The following is a 12770-nucleotide window of genomic DNA, read 5'->3' on the forward strand; positions in this document are numbered from 1 at the left end:
TGCTCAGGAGAAGTTCCAGTGTTTCCTAGCACAATTAAGTTTGGGCTCAGTAAAGGTTGTATGGGATATTTCTAGTTTAGAAGAAGCAGGGATGAGCTGTTATAAGCTGTGATGAGTTTGATGAAAGGCCACAGACAGAAAGGGAGCAGTTTAATCTGTGCCAGCCCTTAGACCTGGCTCAAGGAGTGGGAAAGACACCCAACAGGTTGTAAGCCAAAGGTTAAGAAACATTACAGTGGCTCTATAAGAAGTTTCACAGCCAATTTCTGTACTTGAAGGGGATCTGCAGGAAAGATGGAAAGGGACATTGTGAGGGAGTGCAGTAGCAGGAGGTTTCAAACTGAAAGAGTGTAGGTTTGGATTGGATATCAGGGAGAAATTCCTTCCTGTGAAGGTGGTGAGGCCCTGCCACAGGGTGCCCAGAGAAGGTGAGGCTGCCCCATCCCTGGCAGTGTCCAAGGCCAGGCTGGATGTGGCTCTGAGCAAGCTGGGGTAGTGGAAGGTGTCCCTGCCCATGGCAGTGGATGGAGCAAGAGGAGCTTTAAGGTCTCTCCCAACCCAACCCATTCTGTGATTCTATGATCTGCAACAGAAGATCTACTCCTCCTGCTTTGCTGTTTCTCTCTCAGAAACAGTTAACAGAAAAATAATGCAGATGGAATGAGAAATAATATTTAGAATCTACCACAGAGATTACTTTCCTCTGTCCACAGTTAAATTTACACATAGCCAGTGTTCACATTCAAAGCTCCTTTGCAAAAGGAAGAACTTCATAGTGCTTCTCACACCTGTAATGGCTCTGAGACAAAACTAAGAGAAAAGAGGTGCTAATTATTGGCCTCTCTTAAGTATTACAAGACACAGTCCCAGGCCCATGGCAACCCTTTAATGCAGTAGGTACAGGGATCTCATTTAACTGGCTGGCACCACAAAATAAATCAGGATTATGTCATCATCAAAGACACACAGATCAATAAAACTTTTTGTATTTCTTCTTTATACCCAATCTGAGAGCAGGGAATCCAATTATCTTTTTGCTGAAGACAACTAAATTAAATCAAGAATAATTTTGGCTGTGAAATTTGGATAACAATATGTGCTTCTGCTGCAGGCATCTGCTTTTTAAAAATGTATTTTATTTGAATGACATAGGATAGCATGGGGAATTGATCCAGAAAAGAACAAAAATATTTTCACAGCAGCAGACAGGGAAATCACAGAATTCCCCTCATAAAATGTTCAAGACTGAGCTCTTTTGTTTAGTTGTGTCACACAGATTTATTTTCAATAATTCAGTGAAAATAAAAACGTGCAAAAATCAATTTTAAAAGATAAACCACTCTATCCTTTTTACACTGTGAGACTAAATGCAATCCCATTTTCAAGTCCTACAAATTATTGCATTTTGGGGGAAGGGGAGCAAATGCTGTGCCTTATGTTATTTTAATGACACCAAGAGTAGGCTTTAAATGCACTTAGTGGTCTTCTTAAATGTTGTAGCAGCAGGTGAGCAAGAATCACCTTGAACATTGCCAGTGAAGCTGATTTCTCGAGCTATCTCTTGGAAAATACATCTGTGAAACTTCTTCTGGGTATTTACTGCCCATGGATCAGGACTTAACCATGTGTGAAAGTCAGGTGCAGGCAACCTTTGCAAAACTGCCTGATGTAAATATGTGTCTAACTTCATCTACACTCTTGAGGATATAGCAATGATTTGAAAATCACACCTCCTTGCACTAGATCTGATTTAGAGGTAGGCCACAAATGTGTGAAAGAAAATAAACGTTGTCCCCAAATAGAACTTGAAGAACTAAAGACATATAAAACAGTTAGTGGTTGGCTAATTACATGCTATTTCAAGCAGAATATTTTAGTAGACATGAATAAAGGATTGGCTAATATCAAGTTTATAAATTCAGATCAATTTTAATACAAAGTCTTGAAACACTGTACAAAATTCCTCTATAAGCCTATCAAAGCATGCATAATCATAGGATGGTTTAAATCTTTAATGAAAGTTGGAAGAATTAATATGGATTTAGGAACTGACTCTAGGAATAAACCATCATTGCACTGAAAATGGTTCTGTCACAACTGAAGTGGGCTTATTAAAGTGAAGGACAGGAAGAATGTCCTTATTCTTGATGAAATTCCTTTCCCTCATTCACTGCCCCTCTGCTACAATTTGGAGAGCAAAGTTTATGCCTTTGGAATGCAGCAGATTGCCCCAAGTATTATGGGCGTGGATGTTTTTCCTAATTTTTCCCTCTGGGGATAAAATGCATCTGGGGAACCTCTTGCTTCCTTGACAAACTGCACGATTTTATTGCTGGCTCCAGCACAACATATGCAGTTTATAAGATCAGTGCATTCTTTTTCTCTCTTTAAACAATAATAAAGTCAATAAAAAATCTGAGGAAAATGCCAAATTCCCAGGAAGTAAAAACTTCTCCCTCCTTGTGTGCGTGTGTGTGTGTGTGAAGTTTAATAGCTTTGAATAAAGTGACATTTTTATTGCTTCAAGGCATACATGTATTGCAATAGGCTTTATTATTTTGGAAGACGGAAGTGTGAAGAAAGAAGCTCTAAAAACCAAAACAAAACAAACCAAAAAAGGTAAAAGTGCTGTTACACTGAGTAGAAAATATTTGCATTGCATCTGTTTAAAAAGAAGCTGTTAAAATGCATAGTGTGGCTGTTCACATGTCAGCCCGGACAAAGGAAGCGAAGATGCCATCTTCCTGGGAAAGCAGGTTCTCAGGAGTATCGTACTCCAGGATGTTCCCTCGCTTCATGACGATGACCAGGTCTGCAGTGAGGATGGTGTGAACCCGGTGCTGCCACGAAGGAAATCAAACAGAGGGTTTCATTTGGATAATTCTCACCAATGGGCCTCATGCAAGGCAAAACCCAACAGGGAAAGGCTGTTCTTGTCACAGCGATATTTGGAATAAATCCTTGTACTTTAACCTGAAGAGATCCTCAGTTACTTTACAGCCTCTGCCATCAAGACTGAAAATACCTCAGCATTAACTTCACTTTTTGTCATTATGGACAGCATGGATGTTGGAATAAATCCTAGGGCCCCACTGAAACACATCTTCCCTCATGGGAAATAGGGATGAGAAGCATCCTGCACTGCCAGGTGGCTTAGCATCCTGCTCTGCTCCTTGTTCTCTGCACCCCAGCAGTCTGCTCTCCATCTATCTCAGGGCACTCCTGGGCTGTTACCTTCTGTAAAACCCTCTGAGATCTAATCTGAGTTTGCTCCAGGCAACAGTTTAATCTCATAGGCTACAGATTTGAAACCAGTCTGAGTTTAATTTCAAGATCGTATGAATACGGCCAGTCAGGTATAGATAGGATGAACAATTTAAAGTGAGATATTTCACAGAGACCATTCATGGGTTGGATTCCCTTGACTTGGTAGTTTCAATGTCAACTGCATGTCTAAGATTTAGGTATGATCAGCATAAATAGCCATGAAATTAAACAAACCCAGTAACCACACAAGAAACACCTTCTTGCACCGTCCTCTCAGAAGCTGAGCAGTAGAAAGGAAGCAGAGTGAAAGGAAACTAAAGAGGCAAAAATAACTACCAAAGAGCCAGAAGTCCTGTGAACAGTGTGGACTGAGAGAGTCTACTTGTGAGTCTTCACCAAAGTGGTGAACAGGCCGTCCTCTTTGAGGAGTAAGTTTGAGGCAGTGTCACATTCAACTAGAAAGCCCTCAGAAAGGACTAGGACAATATTGGCGTCCAAGATGTGAGACACGCGATGCTGGAAAAAAGAACAGAAAAACAGGTGGGTGAAGGAAGGATCAGCTGTGAATGAGGAGAGGAAGGAATGAAGTCAGGTCCATGAGAAAAGCTAAATATTAATGTGTGCTTAATGTGTGTTTCACTTGGGACACTGACTTTGGAAAAGCAAAGCCAAAGCAAAGTGGGATTTCAGACAGAAGGACAATGCAGCGTGGAACTGAAGATCAACAATCTCACCACTAGAATCTTCAGCATTTACACAGCCAAGGACCTTGGAGCACATTTAAATGAGCTGGGTTAAGTGGCTTTCCTGACACAAACTACTTGCTGACAGGCTTGAGAGCAGATTCCAGGAGGCCTGACTGTAATCTCTAACCACAGGACTGGATTCCAGACAAGGCAAATGAAACAGCTGTTGAAACGTGTATTTATCTTGTGGAGAAAACCTCTGTTTGTTGACTAATGCTGCTGTCACAGGTGGAAATATCCTTAATGGTATCCACCACGTGTCTGTGCACGTGCATGTATGAACATACATGGATATATGGAACTTTTGGGCACTAGAAGTGGCAGAAAAATGGAAAAGAACATCATAAACCCCAAGCTAAAAATATATTATTTAGGGGGGTAAATCCCACTCATTCCAGTTTTTAAAACTCTTTTTGTAAACCCAGCTTTTCATTCCAAAGGAGACAAAGATAACCCAACTTGAGAAATCACACCAAGAATATTATGAAATCTCAACTCATGAATTTGTGCCACGTTTGTAGGCACTACGCATACATAGTCTTCAGAGTCAAAATTCAAGCCTAGATTTTGATGCAACTTTCAGTAATGGTTCAACCAATGGTTTCAATTTTTTAGTGAGAATGACTTCAAACTTTGTTGGAGACAGTGCAGATGCTGAAGTTGCCTGTAAAGTCTTTGTTCAGATCTAAGTGTTTCAGTTTGATAGCAGAACACCATTTTCTGCAAATTTTCAGGTTGATAGTGAGTGTCTGACTTGTTCTGGTATCATGGAAATATTCTGGCCTCGTGGTTTAGTTCTATTTTGTGATGCTTTTAGTTTTATATAGTGGTGTTTAGCTGGTGAATGGCAAGGTTAGCTGACTAAGGAATGAGGAAAAAATACTTTTTCTGGCTTAATACTTACTGCTATTGTTACAACAGTGCGGTCGGCAAAGGCAGTCATCACAACCTTCTGCAAGATGTTTTCCTGTCAGAGAAAAAGGCTCACTCCAGTTACTTCACCCTGTTATATTCTAATTCACATGTTTTCAAGAATATTCAACACTAGCTCTTTCCCAACACGAAAATGCCACACCTGTGGATGCAGGAGTTCCCTAAAGTGTTTCATTTTATCCCAAGAGAAACAAAAACATTGCCAGCTTTTTCTGCTACAGAGATCTCACAGCTTTGTGGCTGACACTTAGGGAAGATGCCTTTCTCCTGGTAGATCCTTAATTAACTAATTGCTGTACTCACTGTGGCCATGTCAATAGATGCTGTGGCTTCATCCATGATGAGGATGCTGCTCTTGCGGACAAAGGCTCGAGCCAGACAGAAGAGTTGCCTTTGCCCCACACTGAAGTTTTCCCCTCCTTCTGTGACCATGGCATCTGTAACAAAACCAGTTTCTGTGAACATTGCATCCCTGAAATGCTGCCCCTGAGAGCTCTGCTGTTCACTACTTCAGGGCCAAGCAAAATCCCCATAAAAGCCAATAACCATAACCTTGACTGACCAGTGGGATGGAGGGATACCAAGAAAAATGAGCACAGCCTCTTGGGAAAAGAGAAATATATTACCAAACAAACAGTTTTCACAAATTATTAGGAAATCTAGTAGGCTGCAGGATAATATCTTAGTAATATGAAATATACTTGATATAGAAATAAATGTGTGAGTTTCCTTCATTAAATGGATCTGAAATGGTAAGAAAATGCTCTGACAGTGTTTTTACAGCTCTGCTGGCAGAGCCAGCTTCTGCTAAAGAAGGAAAAATTGTTCTTTTTTCTTCTTACTAATTATCTCACTATGATCATAGGATCATGGAATACACTGAATTGGAAGGAGCCCACAAGGATTATCAAAATCCACTCCTGGCCCAAGACATGGACAGCCCCAAGAATCACACCATGACACTGAGGTGTTGCAGGATTTTCCATGGTGCATGGGAAACCAGACTCTTCTTCAGCTTTTTAATAAGAATATTCTCCCTAGTATGAAAAGAGACTCTTCATTATGTGCCTGTCACTCCTACATGATGATCCAGAGTGTCAGATGGGATGGATCTGTTTATCTGTGTGCATACATGATTCCATTTTTGGCCCATGATCCCAGAGATCGGTTCAGACATACCAAGGCCTCCTGGCAATGACTTGACCATGTTCTTCAACTGAGCAATCTCCAGAGCTTCCCAGAGTCTGTCATCAGTGCACTTGCACTCAGGATCCAAATTAAAGCTGCAAAGAAAACCATAACAGGAGTCTTGTTACTGCAATTACTTTGAGGTTCTCTGCAAATTAACACCCTTGGTATTGTGTGTCACTCAGCAGGCTGTGCAGATGGATTGGACTGAGCTAGGAAGGTTCCTTGCTGTAACGGTGGAGGAGTTTTTTCTACTACTTAATTAGCGGTTTGTTTGGGTTTTTTGGGGTTTTTTTGTTTTGTTTTGTTTTGTTTTGCTTTGTTTTTACTCAGAGCTAGGATTAAAAAATAAGGAAACTGATTTTTTTTTGTGTTTGGGCTTGGATGTTTATTAAATCTTATCAAAAGTACAGCAAGTATAGCAACACTTCTAGCCCCTAGTTAGAAGCGAGCAAAACTGAGATGAATCTAGCTAGCTACAAAGTCTCCTAAAGCTAAACAGCTTAATAGAGAAATAACACCTAAATTATTTATACTTTTAATTTAATAATTAAATTTCTCTAACCTTCAGTGTGGCACTAATTGTTCAACCAGAAACTATTACTAGCAATTGCAAGGAAGAAGGAAGATGAGCACCAGAAAAGACACTTTTTAAAATCCTCCATCTTGTTCCATACCTATTAGTTAATTAAAAAACCTTAAATTTAAAACCCTTCACTATGTGAAAGCACATACTTCTATTTAACTACACACACGTGATTTTAACTTCATCATTTAAATTTGGAAGCTTTCTCTAAGGCCTTAGATCAAAAGCAGTGTTTTTCAGGGGGTTTGTGCTAGAAAGCACAGAAAGCTGAAAAATCTCAGGTTTCTGGGATCCAGCACCTTGCCTTTTCCATGCTCTCCTGTCCCACAGCTGGCATACACCTACCGGATGGAGCCACTGAACAGGATTGGGTCCTGGAGAATGATGGAGAGCCGGGAGCGGAGCGTGTGCAGAGGCAGTTTGCTGATATCTATCCCATCAATCACTATCCTCCCTGTGCCAAACAACACACAGAACATGTGAGGGAATTGCACAAAGCACGTGATCCACAGCTAGCAGGTGGGAAGGTATAACAGCCCCTCTGAGCTGGTCTCTGGATGATGGGACACTGTCTCTGTCAGACACATGGGGAAAGTGAATGTATCTAATAACACAATCCAGGGATGTCACAAGAGCCAGCTTATCAATGACACTGCCACCTTGCTCTTTTCCATTTTATTCCCCTCACCCTCCCTTAAGGGAAATTACATGTCTTCCCTTCTATGTGATTAATGATAGCACCAGAAGGATAATTTATTCTGGGTCAATTACAGCCAAACAGAGCAAGAACAAGAGCAACTTATGTTGCTGTGCCTTTCTTTGTTCCCCTTGAATTCAACAGTTGCTGAAGGTATTTCCTCTAAGAAGGGGCACAATTTCTTTTTCATAATAGATGCATGTATATTATGGGGGGGTTGGAGTTTGTGGGAAAGGGATGGGCCAGGGCAAACCAAATGAGGATATGAGGTAAGGGCTATTTCCCTCAGGTATTTCTGCAGTTTTCAGGTGGATTGCTTCACTAGGCAGCTGCATTTCTCTGAGATATACCTAGCATTAATTTCATCAGTTCTCTCTCCCAACAGTGAGAACTTAACCATGAACCAGCAGGTACATGGATATTCAGAGCTTTGTGCATGTGCCCCTTCTGTCATTCCCATTGTCATGATGCTGCATTTTGTAGATTGTTCTCTGTTACCCTGTTCCAGTGGAAGATTTCATCAGCCCCCTAGCTGGACTACTTCTATTATTGTAGCTTTATGTTTTTTATTATATGGCCAGAAGAATCAAGATTTTATCTGTAAGGTGCAAAGTTCAATTATTTTCACACTTCAAGAAATTCCAAATCAGGTTATAAGACTTCTGCTTGAGACACTGGTGGTTGCATAAACTTAAGCAATTCCTTTTCTTCACAAACAAGGACATTAGAGTGGGTTAGCAGAAAATGAGGTAGAATAAGGAGGGAAAAATAAATATGGCATGCCTGAGGAATAGGGAAATGCTTATTTCATAGAAGCAGGGTGTTCAAGGAAAAGAGGAGATGAGAGGACCTAAAGAAAAAAGTAAGTTTGAGAGGAGTTGAGTAACTGGGAAAGGACTGAGGAGTGATCAACCAAGACACAAGAGAAATGAGAAGTTGTTTGCACAGAGGGCAAGAGAAAGGAAATGCTAAAGAACAAAGCAAAAGTAGGGAAATAAAATGTGACTGATAAAAATTTAAGGTAATAACAAAGACCTAAGGAAAAGCATGAATGAAATTTTGGTTCTAGTAAAGTTGTTAGAAAACTTATGCAATTTCATTAGAGTCAGGATCCCACCCAGAAGTGGATCAGCATGGAGGCCAAATATGGGTACAGCTGGGAGAGGGATGTGCACAAAGAATAAACAGAGCTTGATTAGAAGAGGCTTAGACATTCCCATTGGGAAAAATCATGAGTACAGGAGAAGCAGACAAAGAAAATATACAGAAAGAGGACTTAAGTAGAAAGAAACTTCAAGCTGGTCATAAGCATGGTTATTATTTCTTTGCAATATTTTTATATCCAGGAATCATGGTCATGAATCAGAAGCCTGTGACCATAGATACATATAGGCACAGAACCACAAAAAAAGCAAATATTAGCTGTATCAGACTCACTTATCCTCCCACATCCTACTGGGCTTTCCCTGGCAAACATTCCATGCACAATGGCTAAATTAGAAACATAGAAATCTTTGAAACAAAAATATGACTTTCTAGTGGTTTTCCATATTCCCTCAACAGCACACATGTTTCTGTATTATAAATGCTGAAAAGGTGTTCATGCCAGTTAGCTGGGACAGTTAAATGCTGCAGGGGTGAAAACAGCAATATTTTTCCAACCCTTAAGTCAGATCCTGCTGCAGTTGTGGGAAAACACAATAAAATAAAAACAAAATCAAGGAAATGGACTTGTTGATTTCTAGTTTCTACTCTGCTAGTATTTTGACAGCTATAATAAGTTAATGCAGTTATTCTTTAGGGAAACATTTAGACGCTCTAGAGAGTTACAGATTTTTTGTCCTGTCTCAAAAATTGCATATTGTTTTGTCAGACCATATGCAAATTTTAAAAAACAAAATATTAGAAATATCATCTGTGCACAACACTTCCTGGAAAAACCATTTGTTATTCACAATAGGGCACTTTGTGTGTTGAAGGATCAGGTATAACACTTTTAATCAAATATCTCCTGAACCAGAGAGCCAGGTTATAAATTATCAAAAAGGCTCTTCACTTCTGAGGAAATTAGGGGGAAGCAGGTGAGGAGTGACAACGTATTCCAGGAAAAACTGACCATCAAAAATATCCACCATTCTGAAGAAAGCCAAGGACAGAGAGGACTTGCCACTGCCAGTGCGACCACAGATCCCAACCTGCAAAAAATGGAGGATGTCACTTACAGAGTACTCTTACTCATTTACTCCTTGGTTACACCTGCAGTTCTTTTGGGAAAGCTGCACTGGATTGTGCTGCTGGTGAGTAGAAAGGTCCTTCCCAATGGCAGGTGACACACCAGGGAAAACACAAAACAGCACAGCAAGCACACTCCTCTTTCTGCCCCTCATCACAAGGACTTATCCCTGGAGCATTTCAGCATTTTGGCCTAGATGCCAATGACACACTATGCTGAAATGTGAGACACTCTTGTGTTTTTACACAGTCTGGTGTCCCTCTAATTTATCTGCCATCTAGGCTCACTCTTATGCAAGGAAGATGAACTTGGAAAGACATGAGACATTCAGAAGAAAAATTGATCCCAGCCAAGAATAAGCTTTTATCTGTAAGTTCTTGATCTATGCTCAGGGACCTCAGAGAGAGACAAATGTATATATCTGCCACTGCAAGTTGTTGATCTTGTTCTGCCACTTTAGAGAGGAAAACACAGTAACCAAGGATCTGCAGCAGAATGAGGATGATGGGCAATTGCTTGACATGGTACCTTTTGTCCTGGTTTGATATAGGCCTTCACATGCTTCAGAACAGGCTTCAGGTTATTTTCATAGCGAACACACAAATTTTCAATCTTGATTTCCCCCTCCTGGGGCCAGTCTTTGGGGACTTGAGAGGGATCTGAAATAGTTACAGAAAAACAAACTGAAATGAATGCTGCCAGAGGGTCACCCTTTAAAACAGTCCCCTTTCCCCCTCTCTCCTGCCTGGGCACCTTCCTTTAAGCCACTGGAGAAATGGAGTTCCAGTTCCCTGCCAAGAGGAGGCTGAGCTGGGAACTGCCTGGCAGGCATTTCCAGATCTGCACACATAGGGAGACACTAAAGCATCTCTTGGCACTGCAGCAGGGGAAGCCAAAGGAGCAGAGAACGTGGTGTCAGGGCAGTGTTAGCACAGCCTTGGGTCAGTGGCCGGCACAGGAAGGGCAGCTTGAGGAAGGAAGTTGTTACTGACACACAGTGTGAGCTGTTGACATTATCACAGCTCAAGTTTCATCCTGATTAGCAAATACACAGCAGGTTTTGTCTCTGGACTGAGGAGCTTGGCTTTCCAGGGAAGCTTCTTGACCAACCACTTCTAAAGTAACAGTCAAAGCCAATTTGAAGTGTGTGGAGCACAAATTCCAATGTGCAGCTCAGAGAAGGGTTGCTGAGGTCTGCTTGCCAAAGTGGGCCTATCTTTAGACCACATCTGCTAGAAAGATCAGAGATTTTGGAGCATGTAACATTTCTAATTTTTATCCTTATTTTTGTTTTCTAAATAACTTATATGGATGTTTTACTCTTCTTGCCTATAACTGTGGTATTTTTGATTGTACTACAGGGTCCTGGTCTGTCTCCCTGGCATTTGATAGGGTTTTTTTCATGTTGACTAACATGAGCAACATATTTTCATAGCTGCTTTTTTGATATCCTTGTCATTCACACCAGTGGCAGTTTCTACACCTCAGTGAGAACAGATTTTGGGCAGAGAGGTGTGTACATTTTGCATGACCAAGTCCACCATTCTTTCACATTACCATGTAAAACCCCAAAAAGATTAAGAGCAATACCCAGGCAGCCTTCGTAGTTCTCTGACTCCATGTTCAGGAAGCTGTGTACTTTTTTCACTGCACCCATCTGCACTTCCAGATCAGCCAGATTCCTTACTACCCAGTTCAGGTAGTTGGTTATCTGCATCACAAAATGAAAACAAGGACAGAGTTCAGCCTTCTTTCTGTTCATCTAGCCATTTGGAAATAAAGGTTGAATATATTTGTGAAAATCCTTCACCTGACTCAGCCCAGTGAGTCTCTTTTTAACATTGCAACAATTCAAGACTCACTGCAACAGCATCAAATCCACAAGAAGCCAGTCATATTCCAACATAATTAGCCCTAAGACAGCAATTGCTTGGTATTCTCATCCTTGTTTTTCTGAAGAAACATGGAAAAGTTGCACATAAATTGACGGAGGGAATCTCTTGATTTCAGCATCTAATAACCAGTGCTAACAGATGTCTTCTTTCAGCACACAAACACAGAAAATAATCAAAATTGAAAGTGCTGCTTGGTAATATTTTGTATTATGTATATTCTGATCCTTTAAAGACTGCAACTGAAGATTAAGAAAATTCACTATTTGCAAATATATTGAAAAGATTTTATGATCATTTCATTTCTGCATATTTAGATACTCCATTTCTCTTTGTGCAAAATATGAGAAGTTTTTTAGCATAGAAATAAATGAAGCAAAAAATGTGTTATCAGTTCAGCAATATTTCCTTCCTGGTTTTTATTCTCATTTGAAATGAAAAGGATTTGATCAACAGTTGAATCAATAGTAAGGGTATTACTTTTAATAGATAATTGTTGATTATAAGCTTTCTAACTATACTCGGTAGCTTAGACAAACACTTTTCTAGGCAGCACTTACTATTTAAGGTTGAAAATTGTAAATCTGTTTCCTAAGTCTGTATTTAGGTGCTTCTGTAATAAGGAAGAACTGATCTTATTAGGAAGAGTTGATTGCTAAGAACTTTTAAAACTTGAGATATTTTATGTACCTGAATGAAGTTTTAGAAACTTTGAAATAAAAACACCCTATGCACAAACATATTCAGAAAAAGGCTTTGCCATTTTTTTTGGTGAGTGCCAAATAAGAACTTGATTAAGAATAAATCAACCTGCCTCACTTCTTTACCACTAACCTAATACTGATGCTGTAAGCAAACAGAAAATAATTTTCACTGACATTCAGCAAAAATTGTTGTAAATTTAGAGGACTTGTCTACTTGCTTTATCCTTTAGATAGAGTTCCTGATGGGGCATTCTCTCCTCTTTGTTCAGAAACCTGCTTTGATCAGAAACCTGCTTACTTGATGTCCAGCTTTTGAGTCAGAAGTTAGAGAAATGGGAAAGTTTGCAGATAAGCAAAACACTGTGAAACTTCTGCTTGCAGTGACAGGCTGCTATCCTAGATCTGGCAGATTTGGTAACAGCCTGGTACCCAGAAAGCTCTTCCCATTAATTCAGGCTTCATCACAGTTGTGCAAAGAAGTTGGCAGCATTTGTAGAAGAGGAGAGAATAAGCTCAGGATATCC

The 12770-nt window shown here is 40.2% G+C and overlaps 1 protein-coding gene across 15 annotated transcripts in view; it reads right to left on the reverse strand.

Moving 5' to 3' along the window:
- Positions 1–1909: 1909 nt before the first annotated feature.
- ABCC9 (ATP binding cassette subfamily C member 9) overlaps positions 1910–12770 on the reverse strand; it is a 69055-nt gene continuing 58194 nt past the window's right edge. For 10 of the 15 annotated variants that reach the window (XM_079303006.1, XM_079303003.1, XM_079303004.1 and 7 more), the window contains 9 exons: positions 11241–11361; positions 10179–10309; positions 9534–9612; positions 7066–7174; positions 6126–6229; positions 5250–5383; positions 4918–4980; positions 3604–3783; positions 2651–2840 (listed from right to left, as the gene is read on the reverse strand). In XM_079303006.1, coding sequence (XP_079159132.1) covers positions 3646–3783; positions 4918–4980; positions 5250–5383; positions 6126–6229; positions 7066–7174; positions 9534–9612; positions 10179–10309; positions 11241–11361 — 879 coding nt within the window. In that variant the 3' untranslated portion in view covers positions 2651–2840; positions 3604–3645. Of the gene's footprint in view, positions 2841–3603; positions 3784–4917; positions 4981–5249; positions 5384–6125; positions 6230–7065; positions 7175–9533; positions 9613–10178; positions 10310–11240; positions 11362–12770 lie in introns of all 15 variants that reach the window. The other 5 variants (XM_079303000.1, XM_079302999.1, XM_079302997.1 and 2 more) reach the window with 2 other exon arrangements.

Source organism: Erithacus rubecula (assembly GCF_903797595.1).
Source record: "Erithacus rubecula genome assembly, chromosome: 4".
In the NCBI taxonomy this organism is placed as follows: Eukaryota; Metazoa; Chordata; class Aves; order Passeriformes; family Muscicapidae; genus Erithacus; species Erithacus rubecula.